General features: G+C 37.5%; 1 protein-coding gene across 3 annotated transcripts; it reads left to right on the top strand.

Annotated features, from left to right (window-relative positions):
- The first annotated feature begins 689 nt into the window (after positions 1–689).
- Positions 690–15,639, top strand: LOC130711421 (3-epi-6-deoxocathasterone 23-monooxygenase CYP90C1-like). 3 transcript variants are annotated; one of them, XM_057561021.1, is made up of 10 exons: positions 690–1,391; positions 8,974–9,298; positions 11,305–11,454; positions 11,568–11,822; positions 13,346–13,432; positions 13,625–13,703; positions 13,801–13,907; positions 14,332–14,465; positions 14,553–15,375; positions 15,488–15,639. In XM_057561021.1, the coding sequence occupies exons 1-9, from the start codon at positions 1,183–1,185 to the stop codon at positions 14,641–14,643; spliced, it is 1,437 nt and encodes a 478-aa protein (XP_057417004.1). In that variant the 5' UTR covers positions 690–1,182; the 3' UTR covers positions 14,644–15,375; positions 15,488–15,639. The 3 variants fall into 3 exon arrangements, with proteins under 3 accessions (XP_057417004.1, XP_057417005.1, XP_057417006.1); XM_057561022.1 differs by having other exon boundaries at positions 692–1,391; positions 14,315–14,465; XM_057561023.1 differs by lacking the exons at positions 14,332–14,465; positions 14,553–15,375; positions 15,488–15,639 and having other exon boundaries at positions 697–1,391; positions 13,779–13,907.
- Positions 15,640–17,838: the final 2,199 nt, after the last annotated feature.

The raw sequence follows: 17,838 nt of genomic DNA, 5'->3' as shown, positions 1-17,838 counted from the left end.
TTGATGTTGGTTGATGAACAATCTATCATTTTGATTATTTGTTGCGATGTTGAACAATCTTATGTCTCTTGAATGTTATTTTAATTTGTATTGGACCTCACTTAGGGAGATAAGACTTTTGTTGTTGTTGATGTTGAACAATTTTATGACTCTTGAATGTTATTTTAATTTGTGTTATTGTCTCTTGTTTAAAGCTCTATGTTAGGGGTTGTTTATGAGCTATTTCTGATTTTGTGCTATTGTCTATGTTAGAGGTTTGACATAGCCTATATTTTCTATTTTTACTTCACTATATACATAAATATATCTATATTAACGTACCCAGGCGTACCCGCACTTAGGATTTTTTGAAAATGCCGTACCACGTACCCGGTACCGCACCGTACCGGTACCCGTGCAACCTAGACTAACGTTAATAGGTAGCTAGCCGACGCTAATTAGTGTCAATCGACTCTACCTCTAAATGGAACACAATTGAAATTTAACACTCGGTTAGTAAAAGGTGACAAGCAAAAATTTGCGTTGATATCCACATCGACGTTCAATTTTGACTCCAAAAATTTGCGTTGATTTCAACACGGACGAGCAATAAGATAGAATTTATTCTCATTCCTAATTAGTAACTAACAAAAGGATAAACTGACAGCTAATCAGGCTTATTATAACCTTTAAGATTCACAAGGAAGTGAAAGGACAGAAGATGTATGAAAAGGAAAGAGAAAAATAATTGTAGATATGTAGTATTGGGCATGGGGTGGGGTTATACTCATGGTGGAGAAGTCCGGGTAATATATCAATCTAGATTGAGTGAAGACAAAATAAAAGATCAGGGTTGATTAGGGGAGCCCAATAAGGCTATCATATTAAATGATTGCTTGAAGCTTAGATCTTCAGAATCTCCCTCTCAATATGCGTATCCTTACTCTCATTTATACCTCACCCCCCTTGGGAAGAACTACAAAAAAGAATTTTCTTCCTTCCTTCACTTATCAAACATTCAATTTAACACTTTCACTTCTCTCTCTCTTTTTTTCCCTTTTCTTTTTCACCCAAACATATAACAGCTGCTGCATATGAACTGAAACTGAGAAGTGATCAGATTAAGAGGGTTGAAGTTGAACAAGAATCTCTAGGGCTTTGGAGTCATCACAAGAAAAGGGAAAGAAGAGTTTATTTGATAACATGGCTTGGATAATGGGACTATGGTCTCTCATGGGTATTCTTTTATGTTGGTGGTTTCTAGGTGTGAAGAAGGATCAGAGTAGAGTGAAGAAGAATGGAAAAGTTCCAAAAGGGAACATGGGTTGGCCTTTACTTGGAGAGACCCTTGATTTCATTGCTTGTGGCTACACTTCTAATCCAGTCAGCTTCATGACAAAGCGCAAGTCCCTGTAAGACTTCTATTCTCTACCCACAATGCATGATATGTTTAATTTGTATCAGCTTATTTTTTCTCAAAATCAATTCGGCTAGCTCTCAGAAGCTACACCGTCATGGAAGCTTCTGCTTTAGAATTTAGAATTGATTTTGACTTCAGAATGAATATAATGTTTCAATATATCTGCTTCTTATCTAATTGATTTTGCTTTTGGGCATTCTAGCTCATCCCCTTCATTCTCAACTACGAGTGCAATGTGACATGCATGCTTTGCTTTCCAACACATTCTTCTTTTATTCCCTTTTTTGCTTCTCACTTATCTTCTCCATGAAGACGGTTGGGACATTACATCATTGATGCACACAAAGTGATTTCCCGAGTGACAAGAACTGTCAACGGTCAATTTATAATAGAAAGATATGTTTGAGATTCTTTATAAGGAATATATATCTATCTATGCGCATATATATGTGTTATTAATATGTAGCTGAGAAATGTAAACCACCAAGTTATCCCCATGACTATATATAATTATATCTTCTTCTCCTTCTAGTCTATTCTCTGTGAAGGCCCAACCTTTTAATTAAGAACCTTGTGGTCCATTACAATATTCGCATAATTTTATCGGTGGCCATGTGTTGGTGACATTTTTGTCCTTATACATGGTCCACACGTACACTATTAAATGAAGCACACAAGAAGAAAAAATTATTCATATAAAGCAAACATAGTAGTGGCTCTAGGACTAAATGGGCAGTTTATAGCGGAATATGTTATTTCTATAAGTCAATTCTTAGTTAATCTGTAACTAATTCTATTTAGATACGTATTAGTTATATTTATAAAAATCCACAGTTAAACCATAGTAACACAATATGTTTTTTTTTACTAACACGTGCTGATTCAGATAGTAAAAGTAGACTATTTCTTTTAAAAAATTATGTGTTCGATTTCCGCTACCAATATAAAAACTGTATTGGTTGGTGATCTTCCTTTAAGTACCTCACTTTCCTTCATCGAAAATATATTCTGTCTTGTAACAGAAAGTCTTACTTTTCACAATCAACTTTCTTAGCCGGTAAGTTTTGTTTGAATTGAATATATACAAATTAAGACTATGCAGAAAAAAGGTACCAGGAATAAGTATAAAGCTTTTGAAAGGATGTTTTGATGGATTAAATCACAGTCACATTAATTGTGTGTAGGTGAGTAAAGTTAATTTAACCATAATTTAAAGGTAATTGCCTTCTTTTCATCATGAAAGTGTTCTTATTTATTACAAAATGGAGTTGCATAAAATTACCATTCTATCTATCTTTTGTGTGATGCACATCAAATGTCAAAGGTCAGTTTTACGTGTTCTACATGTGGGGTGAAACTAACCAGCTAGAACTAATGACATTTTTATTATAAGCAGCTAGAACTAATGGCTGCTAAGTAAGTTAGTAGTGTGGTTGTATAGTTTTTTTAATCTGTTTGAGAAACTATAGCTGGTTCCAGCTCTAATATATGACTTTTCATCAGATGATCGAACATGTATTTTCAACTTTATGAGACCTAGCTTATTTACTATACTAGACGTGGTATAACTGTCAAGAAATGCTATCAGTGGCAGAACTTGAAGAAAAAATTTGAAGGAGCTAAAAGAAGATTTCAATACATAAACTAGAATATTTTTTTCCTTATTAATACACATATTTTCGTAAAAAAATAGTTTTTTTTTACGGACCCTAAACATTTCATCGTAAAAAAATAGTTCATATAATACGAATGTTGAAAATTTATTATAAGCTAGGTTAATAATCTTTAAAATTTACTTGTCTTTCTTTCAAATTCAATTTTTAGTTAGTTTCAAAAAAGAATTCAATTTTTAGTTTATGGATATATATTTTACTTTTGAATAACTTCTTTTACTTTTAATGATTAGTTTTATGAGGGAGATTTATCACATTTGTATATTATTTTATTGAGTTTAATTTTGATGCACCGACGGTGTAAAGTTTTTTCACACCGTCAACCAATTAGATTTCAAGGATGTGACATGTCAATTAAAGAAATTAAATGAAAAAAGAGATTTTCTCACATTCTTGAAATCTGATTGGTTGACGGTGTAAAAAAACTTTACACCGTCGGTGCATCAAACTTTTTCTCTATTTTATTTCAAATAAAAAAATATTGTTATATTTCAAACTCTCACCTTTCAATGAGTTGGGATTCATTTTGAGATTGTTTGGTAGATGTACTAATAATTTGTAATATAAAAATTACCATTACAATTAATGATAAGGAAAAAATAGGTGAAATCTAAAAAAATATTTATAGAATAAAGAAAATAAGTTTTAATATTTTTACAACTCAACTAAGGCCTGGTCAAAAGCAAAGTGGAACTGGCTGTTAAAAATGTAAAAAAACCTGTAAAATGGGGGTTTGAGGTTAGATTTGAACCTCAGACCTCCATGTAGTGAGCGCTGTGCAGAACCACCAAACCAGTATAGTTGTTATGTTCTCATATACACATTAGAATATATATAGCTATTTGTTAAATTTTATATTTTACCCAAATATACCTTTTAAAATTTTGTTTCCGAAAATTTTGAGGGAGCTAGCTCCCTCCCGTCACCAAGAAGGTCCGCCTCTGATGCTATGTTTTTCTTTTAACATGTACAATTTTCTACATTGAGAATACCTAGCCTGCCTGAGTCACCACAAACAACCAGTAAAATTGAATTGAATGAATGTAGCTCAAGAAATGCAGGTACAGATTACAGAGCTTCATTATTATTCAGAAACATTAACGCCATCCATCATGATACATTAATAAATATCTACCTTTATGGCTGTACCCTTGTAGTTTGCTTGTAGCTTCTAGAGAGAGAAGAGCAAATCAAAAGAAGAACTGTATTAAAAGCCTGCTTCTGCTATGTAACTAGAGTTACCTATAGCTACAATTCAACTCTTGTGTGTAGGGGTGTACAAGACCCGGCCCTACCCGCCAACCCGTCCCGGCCCAAGCCTTTAGGGCCGGGTTGAACCCGGCCCGATCATTAAAAGAGATCGGGTTCGGGTTGATCTTTGAGTTACCCTACTTCGGGTAGGGTCGGGTTCGGGTTGACACTCGGGTCACCCGGCTCGTCCCACATATATATTTTATAAAATTTTAATTTGTTATAATGATTAAATTGTGATACATGATGCTCAAATTTATCTTACCATGTAGATGAGATTAAAATGTCTAACATTTACCTTATGAATTAAATAAACGTTTGTCAAACTATGCACACTTTCATGTTCTAACAAGAGAAAATCATGTGTGTGTATTATGCATATGTGAGACAGGTGAAGAAATGATCAAACAAAAGGTAAACCTCAAGTGCAATAGATTATGAAAGAATTGGATCCTTTCAAGTTATTTATTCCAAAAAATAGTTCCAACTTATAACTCTTTCAGTATGTTATTATCTTTAAATTTTACAATTAGTATCAAATAGTCTTAAACTTATTGTCCCTCGGGCCAACCCGGTCCCGTCCTAAATTGGACCCGCATAATGTCGGGTTGCTTCGGGTCTAGAGACGAGTTAGGGTCTATGAATTGACCCGATCAATATTTAGGGCCGGGTTAGGGTTAACCAAAACCCGTCCCTTGTACACCCCTATTCAGAGATAATCATGTTGAAGTCAGGAACATTTACATCATGGTGGGGTTAATTTTTACTGCAATAGTTTTTTTCCATCCTTTAACTCGAGACTTTTGCTTAATGGAAATCAAACATATACCACTTGAACCCGTCATCCGTTGACTTTTACACATTTATCTAATCATATCTCATATTTTTTTAAAATATATTTTTAAACTTAAATTTAATTATATTATAAGAAATTAATGAATTCTAATCGGATAACTATCTAATTATTTTTAAGAAATTCTGAAATTTAGGTTTTAGTCAGCCACGTGATGCGCAGTTGTGTGTAGTGGAACTGCGGTTGCGGTTACTTCTGCAGGCACTATTAATTACCACACCCATTATTTATCCCCTCAAATCTATCCCCATTTTACAACAGTTAATAAAATTGGCATTTAAATACATCTTATTTTCTCAATCTACATACATCACATGTCATAGGAAAATGTTGGATAGACACTAATGAAAGTGTTGACACCGGTTGAAAGTGATAGAAGTCGCACATTGGTGAGATAAAAAAGAAACTTATAGTATATATATCTAGAATTAATGTTCCAAAAGATAGTCTGAGCTATTGGGATTTTTTTTTTTTGGTAACAAATGCTTGAAAAGAAACAAAAACAAAAGAACACTCCTAGAGCCTACGATGCCAAGTGCCCATACAATCGGCACGTAAGAGCGGAGCAATCCCCAGAGGCTGGGCCTCATACACCACGAACGAAGTTTGCAAACTGGTGCCCAGCTTCGCCATGAAATCAGCGGCGGAATTCCCCTCACGCAGCAAGTGGGCGCAGCGCACATCCCAGGTCCTTTTCAGTAGCAGCTTCACGCGACTAATAATGGCACCATACACATGGAACGCAGAGTACAAGTTGGTCACCAAGCTTAGCGCCACCTTAGAGTCAGTAAAGACCTCCACCTTCCTAAAACCCCTCTGCCAACACAACTCCAAACCATGTAATAACGCCAGGAGCTCAGCATGGAGGCAATCAGTGATTCCAATATGCCCAGCATACCCAACGAGCCACACCCCATCAGGACAACGCACCACACCTCCAAAGCCCGACTCCCCTGGATTGCCAAGAGAACTTCCATCTGTATTCAACGCCACAAAACCTTCTTGAGGGGCCTTCCACCACACCAGCCGAGGCTGTGGCAACGAGACAACTTGAGGGTACGCACGGTTCAAAACTTCCCACAACGCATGCACTTCCCGAACGACGCAATGAATAACCTGCAAGTCTCCCGCAAAATAAAACCGACATCTCTGCTTCCAAATGGTCCAAATGGTAGCCAAGAAAACCGTCAATCCAAAACCCTGAAAGCTCTCAAACCAATCCCGGAACTCCACTGGGAGAAAGAAGCTTGCGGGAAGCACAATCCCAATAGCCTGCCAAACTTTCCTCGCCATAGGACAATCTCTGACACAATGCAGTAATGTCTCAGGAGCCGAATGACACCGCTTGCAGGCACTGGACACGGCCAAGTTCCTGTGCACAAGCTGATCCATGGTGGGCACCGCATTATGCAAGGCTTGCCAGACAAAAAATCTTATATTCTCAGGAACTTGAAGCTTCCATACCTTATGCCAAGGCTGCAGCATAGAATTAGGATTCTCCTCACGCTCCAACAGCCACTGATAGCCCACCTTCACAGAATATTCGCCATCCAAGTTCTGGTTCCAAACCACACAATCAAGTTCCTCTTCATCGCACACCACATTATGATATTGCCCCAGGTACGTAGCCAGATCAGCAGGAAGGACAGTGTATAAGAGACCAAAATTAAAAGATCCCGAGGCAAACACATCACGCAACGTAAGCTGCAAATCATGCACATCGACGAATGGAACTTTGTCACATAATCGACCAAACGGAGACCACTCATCGTACCAGAAGGAGGACTTGCCGCTACCGATCCGGAGCGAGTACCCCTCACGCAATAAATTTATGGTTTTCATCATGGCATTCCAGAATGCTGAGCCATTCATAACCCCCGTAGAGAGTACACCCGGTCCAGCAGCATACCTCGCTGCAACTGTTCTGACCCAAAACTTATCTTCACGCTGCACCAGACTCCAAAGTTGCTTCCCAAGCAGGGCAACATTACTCATGCGCGCTGTTCTGATGCCAAGGCCACCACTACTGCGGGGTTGAATAAGCTTCTTCCAAGCTAGCATACTGACTCCGGTACCCTGAGCACTCCCCCGGACGAACCTACGAACCACAGCATCAAGACTATCACAAATTGATTGTGGGAGCCAATTTAATTGCATAACATACATCGGTATCGCTGTTAACACAGATCTAGCTAAGGTAACCCGAGCTGGCTTATTCAGCAAATTTGTTTTCCACGTTGCTAGTCTGGAAGCGACACGATCCACCACAAATTGAAAGTCCTCCTTCCTTGCCCGACCTTGGTAGATTGGAAATCCCAGATACTTTCCAAAGTTATCAGTAAAGGGGATTGTGGTGATAGCCACGATTCTGTTTTTTAACGCCGTGTCCACACACCAGGAAGCCATGGCCTTAGATTTAGCTAGATTAATCTTGAGGCCAGACGCCCCACAAAAGCGGTCAAGTACTTGGTGCACCACCCTAACTTGATCAACCTCGCTTTAGCAAACAAGAGGACATCATCCGCAAAAAATAAATGCGAGATCCCCGGACCCCCTTGAGAGATGGTTACTGGCTTCCAACTACCCTCCCCTACCTCATGCTGGATAAGGTGTGCTAACCGCTCCATACATAACACGAAGAGATAAGGGGATAGAGGGTCGCCCTGACGAAGCCCCCTTGTAGCCCGAAAAGATGGTAAACGATTTCCATTCCAAATAATGGACAAAGAGGAGGAGGAAACACAAAACATAATGAGAGCAATGGTTGGAGGTGGAAACCCAAACACTCTCAAAGTCTCCTCCAAAAAACCCCAATCAACTCGATCATAGGCTTTCTCTAAATCAAGCTTGAAAATGACATTCTTGCTTCTCTTCTGTTTCGCCCGCATGAATTGAACAACCTCCTGCAATATAATAGCATTATCCGTCGTCCCACGACCCGGAATAAAGCTACTTTGAAGAGGACCCACCATCTCTTGAAGGCATGGCCGCAAGCGAAGAACCAGCACTTTTGTAATGATTTTATAAAGCACGTTGCACAGGCTAATGGGATGTAGCTCCCTAAATGATTTAGGCACATCCACCTTAGGGATTAAAGCAACAAGAGTTTCTGACACCACCGAGTCAAAAGATCCTGAAGCAAAAGCATCTCGTACTAGTTTCCACACATCGTCCCCTATGATATGCCAATACGTCTTAAAAAACACAGCTTGAAATCCATCTGGCCCGGGAGCTTTGAAGGGGCCCATTGTGGAGACCGCCTCCCAAACTTCTTCCTTAGTGACCTCCGCCCCACACCAACAATACTAGCACACTCGCCCCAAATTAGAAAAACATTTTGGATCAAGGCTTCACATCGTGAGTGAGAAAGGATATCATTATTGCACTATTATACTTATCATTAGTCTCTTTTATCTGTTTTTCATTTGATTTTGGGTGTAAACATTTTTTTTCTTGATTAATTAAGTTATCTTCACAATTAGTAGCCGTAAGACTAATATATCATCCCACATTCGGCGCACTGAGCGATAAGGGTTGGCAGATGAGTCTATGAAACTTTCTTGAATCTATAGGGAAACATAAAGAAATCTATTGGAAAATAGAAAGAAAGTACATGTATGTTTAGTAATTCTTATAAAATGATTTTAAAGTTAGAGTTAGTATAAGAAAAAACTTGTGTGATTAGCTTCTGAAATTCATTATGAGAAAAGAGAAAGTTGTCTAAACATGCTATATATACATGATAATTTTCTTTTCTCTAAATTTCCAGTATGAATGTGTCATGTGTGTCTATGCAGGTATGGTAGTGTGTTTAAGACGAACATATTGGGAACTGGTGTTATTGTGTCTACAGACCCGGAGGTGAACAAGGTGGTTCTGCAGAATCAAGGGAACATTTTCGTCCCTGCTTATCCAAAATCAATTAGAGAACTAATGGGACAACATTCCATACTCCAAATGAATGGGAACACTCATAGGAAACTCCATGCACTTCTTGGTGGCTTCTTGCGATCCCCACATTTCAAAACTCGAATTACAAGAGATATTGAGCACTCTGTCAAACAATGCTTTGCTACTTGGACTACCCACCAACCAATATACGTTCAAGATCAAGTCAAAAAGGTCTTCACTTCTCTTAGTTTTTGTGTGAACCTATTTTAACTTTACCGTGGTTTTTCAATATATACCCAAACATGACTATATGTAGTCTTTGTGTACGAGAATTGATTATGTCTGTGTTTGGATTTCTGTGTTGAACTCAACCTAGATCCACGATGAACTCGACGTGCCATTAATCATTAATTCTCCTCATTTAATTTCTACGTTAACTCAAAATGACAAATTATAACTTCTTGTTAGATAACCTTGGGAAAATCACCTTATCATTTGCATTGATGCTAAACCAAGCATATACTATGAGAGAAAAAACAAGTTAATCCAAAATACTATAATTTGATATGACATTATTTACTGATTCACTAATTAAAAGAGATTTTTCAGCAAGACTTTAGAGCATATTATAAGTACATGTATTAAATGTTATAGTTAGAATTGCACATTAATATTTATGTCTCGCCATCTGAACTAGGTCCCTCACCGGAAATTTTTTAGTAAAAGGTCCTCTTATATGTGAAACGTCTGGAGCAAGTCCTCGCCAGAGCCCGAAACTCCGGTGAATGATGAAATGGCATGCTGAGTGGATTAATGATGCTTATGTGGAATTTAAATTATTTTACACTTGGATAATTAAAATTAAAATTAAATTAAAATTATTGATTTAAAAAAAATCCAAAATTCAAAAACTAACCCAGAATCTAATTCAACCCTAAATCCAAAACACGTTCTTCCATCTATGCCTTCTTCATCCTTCTGCCTTCTTCATCTATCTCCTTCACCAAACCCTTATGGCTTCTTCATCTTTCTCCTTCACCAAAATCCGCACAATCGCCTAAGATGGGAAAGAAATAGAGCGAGGAAAACCCAGATTGGGAGGAAAAGTGCGAGAGAAAGGGAGAGAGATTGACGTTCTGGTTGCAGGTCGGGGTTGGGGGTGGAGGTTTCGGTTGCAGGTGGTGGTGGGGTTGAGATTCCAGTTGCAGGTAAGGGTTGGGTTTTGGTTGAGGGTAGGGGTGGGGGTTAGAGGTGGTGGTGAGGTTTTCATGGGTCCTTTGTTGATGAAGAAGAAGAAGATGAAGTGATGAATTTCTGGGTTCAATCAACTTATAAAAAGGATTCGTTGAGGGGCTATGATTTCTGGGTTCAATCAGTTTCTGGGTTCATTCAATTTCTGGTTAGGCTGATACCATATCCCCAATTGTTATGTCCTCTGCAACTACTTGATGCTTGGTAGAAATTAAAAAGCTTATGCCCATAACCCACTTTGCCTAGTTCCTCTCCCATTAATTCAATCCCAACTAACACTCCAATATCACCGCCTAGACCCCAACGTGCCAACAATTTCAGCCTCCCACCAATTCACTTGAACCTTCATCCAATTTTTCTGATTTTCTAGATTTTGGGGTTTTATTTTGTGGGTTGGATGCTGTTTTGGAAAAGATAAATTTGTGGGTAAATTTTCTGAGTTTGGGGGAGGGGCTGATCTTGATTTTGGGGTTGGTTGTTTGTTCAAGAACATGAAGAATGTGAGGAAGATGATTGGTTTTTCTGAGTTCAAATTTGGTTGAGGAAAAAAAATTCTGGGTTAAAAATATGAAAAGAAGAACATTGATGATACTCATTAATTTTTGTGTGTTTATTTAGGATTTGATATTTCTGAAATTACGAATTAAGGATTTTTTAATTAATAATTTTAATTTAATTTAATTAATAATTAAGTATGTGTCATTCAAATTTAATTAAAAATGATGTGGATAAAGCCACATCAGCATTTACCTGCCACTCAGCTCACTCGCCGGAGTTTCGGGCTCCGGCGAGGACTTGCTCCAAACGCTTTACATATAAGAGGACCTTTTACTAAAAAAATTTCGACGAGGGACTTAGTTCAGACGGCGAGACAAAGACAGGGAGCAATTTGAGGATTAAGTCATTTATGTATGTATGTATTTTAAATTGACTATGACTATCAGTGATTTTTAACATTTTTACCCCTGGTCATATATGTATATCAGATTACATTTACTATTTTGGTAAGAGTTCTGATGAGCATTGGTCCTGGTGAAGACTTAGACTTCTTGAAGAGAGAATTTGAAGAATTTATCAAAGGCTTGATTTGCTTACCAATCAAGTTACCAGGAACAAGACTATATAAATCCTTGAAGGTTTTATTTCTCCCCCATACTCAAATTAAATGTTGTAGAGTATTATTAATAGTATTATTGTTATTCATTGTTGGATTAATAATAACAATTACAGCTAACGTTGGTCAGTGCAGGCAAAGGAGAGAATGATAAAGATAGTGCAGAGGATAATAGAGGAAAGGAATGATAATAATAAGGGTAGTGGAGTGAATGATGTAGTGGATGTGCTCTTAAGTGATTTGCATAAGGGTGAGTCAAAGTCTTGGTTGAGAATTATGAGCGAGAACATAATTGAGATGATGATTCCTGGAGAAGAGACTCTTCCAACGGCTATGACCATGGCTGTCAAGTTTCTCAGTGACTACCCTCTGGCTCTATCCAAATTACTGGTATGTATGTTTCTTTATTTACTCCAAAGAGTCATTTGCCTTTTTTTTAGATCATGGTCTACCGTCGACAACAACAGTGACTAATTTTTTTGCTTTGCTGCTGGTTATGAAATACGTTTCATTCCTATGAATGATTATTAAACTCTCAACTTCATAGTTAAAAGACGAAGTAAGCTAATCACTATGTCACACATAGCTGAGTTTAGTGCACTATAAATCGTACAGAACTTTAAGGCCCACATGGATATGCATATATGGAGTGTGTGTGCTCTTTCCTTGCCGTACGATACAAATTAAATTGAGCGGCTCTGAAGGCCAGGACCACCAATTTAATTCTTCCACAACTACCACTTATCTTCTTTTCTTGTGTCTTTTACCACTCAGTCACTCACCACACTCACTTCAATTTATTGTTCTTATTTACTCTCCCTGTTTTTTGTGATTGTAATTCTGCTTTTGTGTTGTTTTCATTGGGAAAAGTTACTGTTGTTTGGTAGATAATGTATTTTGGTACTTTGATATGCAAAGAGTTTTGTTCACGTTCAATAAACTAAGAAGCTGACCAAATTGGAACCCTAATGGAAATAGGAACTCTTTAAGACCTAGTCACCTTTGTAAGTTTGTATTAAGTCAAGCAAACATATGGACTATAAATGAATATTTTCCTTTTATTAGGAAAGATGTAAACTATAAACTTAATTTCCTAATGGACCTTTGGCCCTTATACAAATGCCCCCGTCTCGTTCGGGTCCTTATTTCACCCGAGCAATGAAGGCTTGGTGTCTTGCTAAGTTCGTAGGCATGTCTTTTTCTGGTAGTGATGATGATGTCGTTCGAGGGTTGGCTGCAGTTATTAAAGAAAATTTTTCTTCTAGGTGCTAGGGAGGTCGCTCTTTTCTATTTTGGGTGGTTGTTCAGTTTTTCTCGGGTGGTTTGGTGTATTTTTTTGTTTTCCCCATCTTGTTGGGATGTATCCTTCTTTTTATCATTGAATAAATTATCTTTGCTCTTGAAAAAAAAAACAAATGTGGCCCCAGAGCCCTTATACATTGTAAGCACTGAGCAGCACCTAAGTAGATTATCTATGTGGATAACGGGCTCTAAATCTCAACAATAAATGCTCAAGGTAAAAGGATATGAGCAAGTCATTCCTATATCAAAAGGGAATGACTCACCACATTACATATATAAATGGTCCCCTAGAAACATACAAGCCCAATTGACCATATGACGACCCAAAAGGAATTTGAGTCGCCTTATAATGAGTGTCGTCCCTGTCTTGTGCATTTCTTGTGAGCCCTTGATTTAGAAAGTCTGTGACCAGTCCAAAGACGCCGTTGGGCGAGACTTAGTTCTAGTCTAGTAAACTTTTGACAAGTCCAAGTCTATCTAAGAAACAACACAATTTATGGCTTATAATTAATTTGTTAGAAAAATAGGTGGATTAGTTAACAAAAATAACTTCTATTTAATCATTAACTAAGATTATTTGTTCCTTTTATTTATTGAGTTTTTCATTGCAGGAGGAGAACATGGATTTGAAGAGGCGGAAGAATTGTTCAGATGATTATACATGGACTGACTACTTGTCACTGCAATTTACCCAACATGTGAGTCTCTCCTCTTTAATTAGCCTTAGTTGTCACAAAGCAAAACCAGTATTATAATTTTATTTTGCATAAAAAATGGTAAATTCTATAACAATAAGTGCTGAAGGTATTGGTTAATGCAAGCAATGTATTAATTAAGTGATGAAATGTGACAATTTTTATTGTTTTGTATATTTCATTACTTCCCACAAGGTTATCAGCGAAACTCTTAGAATGGCAAATATTGTGAACGCCATTTGGAGAAAAGCAATCAAAGACGTAGATATTAAAGGTGAGTTTTCCAAAAGGAGATGGCATTTGTATTGGCCTTGAAGAATTAAATAGTACAGAGAAAAATGTTATGCAGTTTCCCTATTATGAATGAGCAGGGTACCTAATTCCTAAGGACTGGTGCGTTGTGGCATCTCTAACTTCTGTTCACATGGATGACATGATCTACGAAAACCCTTTTGAATTTGATCCATGGAGATGGGAGGTAAGTAATCAAACATCTAAACCAATATGTCAACATTAGTAGCTATATCAAGAAACCATAGTGAATGTTTGAAATGATTTTATAAGGCTAAGAAGAAGCTTTCGGAGTGAATCGTCAATTTGATCCCTCACAAATTCTGTCACTAGGAAGTTAGCCATTGGAAGAAAAATACATTCGAAATTCTCTAAATGTGTAAAATATCGATTCAGTTAGTTTGTTCGGTCGTATTTGATCAACTAACACATTGGTCAAGTTAGTAGGACTGACATTTTACATATCCCTGGATTAACATGATAGCGGCAAAATCTTTTTAAGGACCAGATTGACAATTCAATCAGTTTTTGTTAGTTTCTTTTGGAATTAATTCTGAAGAAAATTAAGTTGATGAAATGCTAATAGTCACTCAGTTATTGTATGGGTGCAGAGAATTGGAGCTGGAACTGGGACTAGTAACCATTGTTTCACACCATTTGGTGGTGGACAGAGACTGTGCCCTGGAATAGAACTCTCCAGGCTAGAGCTCTCAATTTTCCTTCACCATCTGGTCACTACTTACGGGTAATTAATTAACAACTTGTCTATAAAGAAATAAATACCACTTCATTTATGATTTCGTTCTGTAAATGGTTTAATTTTACTTTGCAGATGGGTTGCTGAAAAGGATGAAATTATTTACTTTCCAACTGTCAAGATGAAGAGGAAGCTCCCAATCAGCATAACAACCATTGATACCTGATTGGGTTGGAGAATCAAAGGATTCTTGTACAGTATAATAGATAAATAGATGTATTTTTTTTTGGTCAATGATAAATAGATGTATTTATTAGAATCTAGAGGGTAAAATTTCGAGTAGACAAAACGATATGGTGACTTTGGGGCCATGTACTCTTTCGTTAGCTCTATAGTGTCACATCAATTTTCTTAGGGGAAAGGTGCCTTTGGGGCCCTCTATTTATATTCGGAAAATGAGTAGGAAGAGGAGATGATTGCATTGAATCCAACCCTGTGATCTTGGGTCTTTGTCCATTAAATTTTGTTGTTTACCCCAAATCCAATGTAATGTACGTTTGCGGTGGGCCGGGTTGGATCTCCAATTCTCCATGCTGGTTTTGTTGTTTCTATTGGTCTCATGCTCATGACAACCGTTATTAGTGGTGTTGACGTGTTGTACAACTTGTTAGGGGATATAGGGGAGCTCATGGGTCGATGAGCAAGAGATATTGATGTCACATGTTAACTCAAAACATTAAGGCATTAGGTCTATGGGTCACATCTCTTATAAAGTCTTCTCCTCACACAAACTTAACCAATGTGGGACTTCAACTCCGCACTTGACTTCTCAACACAACTCTTGTACCAGAAGTATGATCTCATAATCAACATCCCAGCATCATTAAAAATATAATATGGACGATGAAGATAGAAGGATAATCTCAAGTCCCCCTTAGCCTTATGGTGCATGTTCGGGGTAAGGGAATGTCAAACCTAAGTATGAGTATATATATATGACGTAGATAATGTTTTAAGTTGCTCAATTGAACTACTTTTTCGTGACATGACTTTCTTTTTCTTGTATTTAGGGATACGTGGACACCAAAGGTGGGTCCTTGGATGTTACACTGATGCTCAGGTTAGCAAAGAGGGGGAGAATAATGATTATGGGTTGAACAGATAGTGTATACCTAAGGAGTTTCCCCTTAATGTGTATAAGGATGGTTTGAGACGTTTTGTGTTTTGTGTCTTGGGCATCTTCTGGGCCTTGAGAGTTGCTTTTTCAATTGGTGTAGAGGTCCTTCTTTTATTAACAATAGTTTGTATTTATTAAGGTAGTCAAGATCGCAATCTGGATCGTAAGTTGTAAGATCCTACGATTTGCAAGTGTAATTTTGATTTGGATCGTGAAAAGGATCGTAAGCCTAGTAGGATTGTGATCCTTGAGGTAGGATCGTGGGATCCCGATCCGATCCCACTCGTTAGTGGGTCATATTTTAATTAGGTTTTTTTTTTATGGTTTGGTCCACTAACTTACCCAATAGGCCAATACCCATTTGCCCACCCATTCCAAACCCTAATTCTATTTTCAATTGAGTGAATTTCTCCAAAAGCAAAAACTAAGTGAAATTAGAAATGAAAGGATTCAAAAAAATTCCAGAAGACTAGACGCAATTGCGATGCAACCACTAACCACCGTTAACCGTCGCCGCTGCACTAAACTCCTCTAGTCCTCTGCCTCTACGCCGGTTTGCTTCCGCAGTCCCGCTTCTCTGTTCGTGATTCGTGACTTCGTGCCTCGTTGCGCATCATCCATCACTTCTTCTTTTTTGTATATGTGTATTTTGTAGGATCTTACGATTTGATCCCGATCCTCCGATCGTTTATCCCCCGTCTCGATCCTACGTAGGATCCTGATCCTAACTACCTTGGTATTTACTTCTCCCATTCAGGTATGGTCTCTCTATGGGTGTCAAGCATTCTTCTGCGCGTCACCGAAGGATTCTTAAGTGGTGCAAAACCTGCTTAGGGGTCGCGATCCCACTTCTAGGTGGAGTGACCTATAATTTCAGGCAATCAACAACAATTCTGTGGGCAGAGATGTTGCGGTCTTGAGGGACTGCTTCATGTATGTGTAAGACTATATTTTCACTACCCTCAGTGTTCATCTTCTTTTTACCAAATTTGTGTTGGATGTGCTGAAGCACTTAAGGGTGGCCTCGTCCCAATTACATATGAATGGATGAGTATCTATGTGGGCCTTCCAAATTAATATTTGGGTCTAGCCAGTGGCAGAGGGAAGGGGGGATATGGTCATGCCATGGTCACCCCCAATATTTTGGTTTTCTTTGCTAATATCATGTAAAATTTTATGTAGCACCACCCTAAATATTATACATGTTAAATTCTCAATATTATGAGCTATTGATTTGACCTTCTACTTTTTTTTCAGCCACGTGAACTCATTTAATTAATATTTTTTTATTTTAGTTTTTCTAAAAAAAAATTTATATTATTTTAATTTTCTTATAAGTTCAAAGTAAGACTTTAGATATAGCTTTCTTTAGAAGTTTCTACCTCATCCACTTTCACATTTATCTTTGAAATATATAAGAGCACACTCTTTTGGCTTTTACGTCATACTAAGGGTGCTAATTTTTTGTTTGGAGAGACAAGTTGTTATTCTCCTTAGTTTTTTTATATATGATGCTACTTTTATACTACTTTTTGAGTTGATACTACTGCTTTTTCTGAATTTTTTGTGACATTTTGTTGCTAGTCTAACAAGGCGTGTATACTAGTTATTATCCATTGTACTCAATTTACCCGTAATAATGTTAAGTATAGATTAAATTTGTTACACAAATTATGCATGTCAAAAATTAATTTTTTTAAGAAGTCATATACATTTTAACTTGGTCACCCCCAAATCAAAATCATGCATCCGCCGAGGGTTCGACCCTTCTTACAAATTGTTGGCGTGTTTCATTCAAAGCGTGGTTTGAATTGATAAGTGTCTCTTAGAGCAGTTATTGGAGAGCGGGGTCATTTTACCCTACATTGACTCGTACAAGCAGAAAGTGAAACATTTCAAGTATAAGTTCTTTTGAGTTGTGGTAGATAAAGGTACCATTCTGTTCCGGGAAGACCCAGGGAGTGAAGAACCTCTTGTTCTAACTTATGGGGTTAGCACCATTATGATTTCCTCGCCAAGAGTTATCTATTCGCGGAGTCATATATGAAGAGGATAAGGAGCTTTGAGATGTCTTTGTCGCAACTGATGCCGATAGAGGTTTCACTTTTTCAAGCAAGGATCTCGTCGAAACTCCTTCAAATATTCCTACAATCATCGGTAGAGGTTCCCTTCATGTATAATTTATCACATAATTCTTTTCATCTTGATCATAATCGCGTCTAACTTTATCTTGTGCAATTGTGC

The sequence above is a fragment of the Lotus japonicus genome, chromosome 4 (assembly GCF_012489685.1).
Source record: "Lotus japonicus ecotype B-129 chromosome 4, LjGifu_v1.2".
Taxonomy (NCBI): domain Eukaryota; kingdom Viridiplantae; phylum Streptophyta; class Magnoliopsida; order Fabales; family Fabaceae; genus Lotus; species Lotus japonicus.
Note: the sequence above shows the minus strand (reverse complement) of the source record. Positions and strands in the feature narration are given on the sequence as shown.

What these genes read in the sequence shown, in the direction of transcription:
- LOC130711421 (XM_057561021.1), top strand. Translation starts at nt 1,183, where the DNA reads ATGGCTTGGATAATGGGACTATGGTCTCTCATGGGTATTCTTTTATGT. An exon ending in TTCAAGATCAAGTCAAAAAG is followed by an intron (nt 9,299 to 11,304) that starts GTCTTCACTTCT and finishes TATGTATATCAG; the next exon opens with ATTACATTTACTATTTTGGT. An exon ending in TGGCTCTATCCAAATTACTG is followed by an intron (nt 11,823 to 13,345) that starts GTATGTATGTTT and finishes TTTTCATTGCAG; the next exon opens with GAGGAGAACATGGATTTGAA.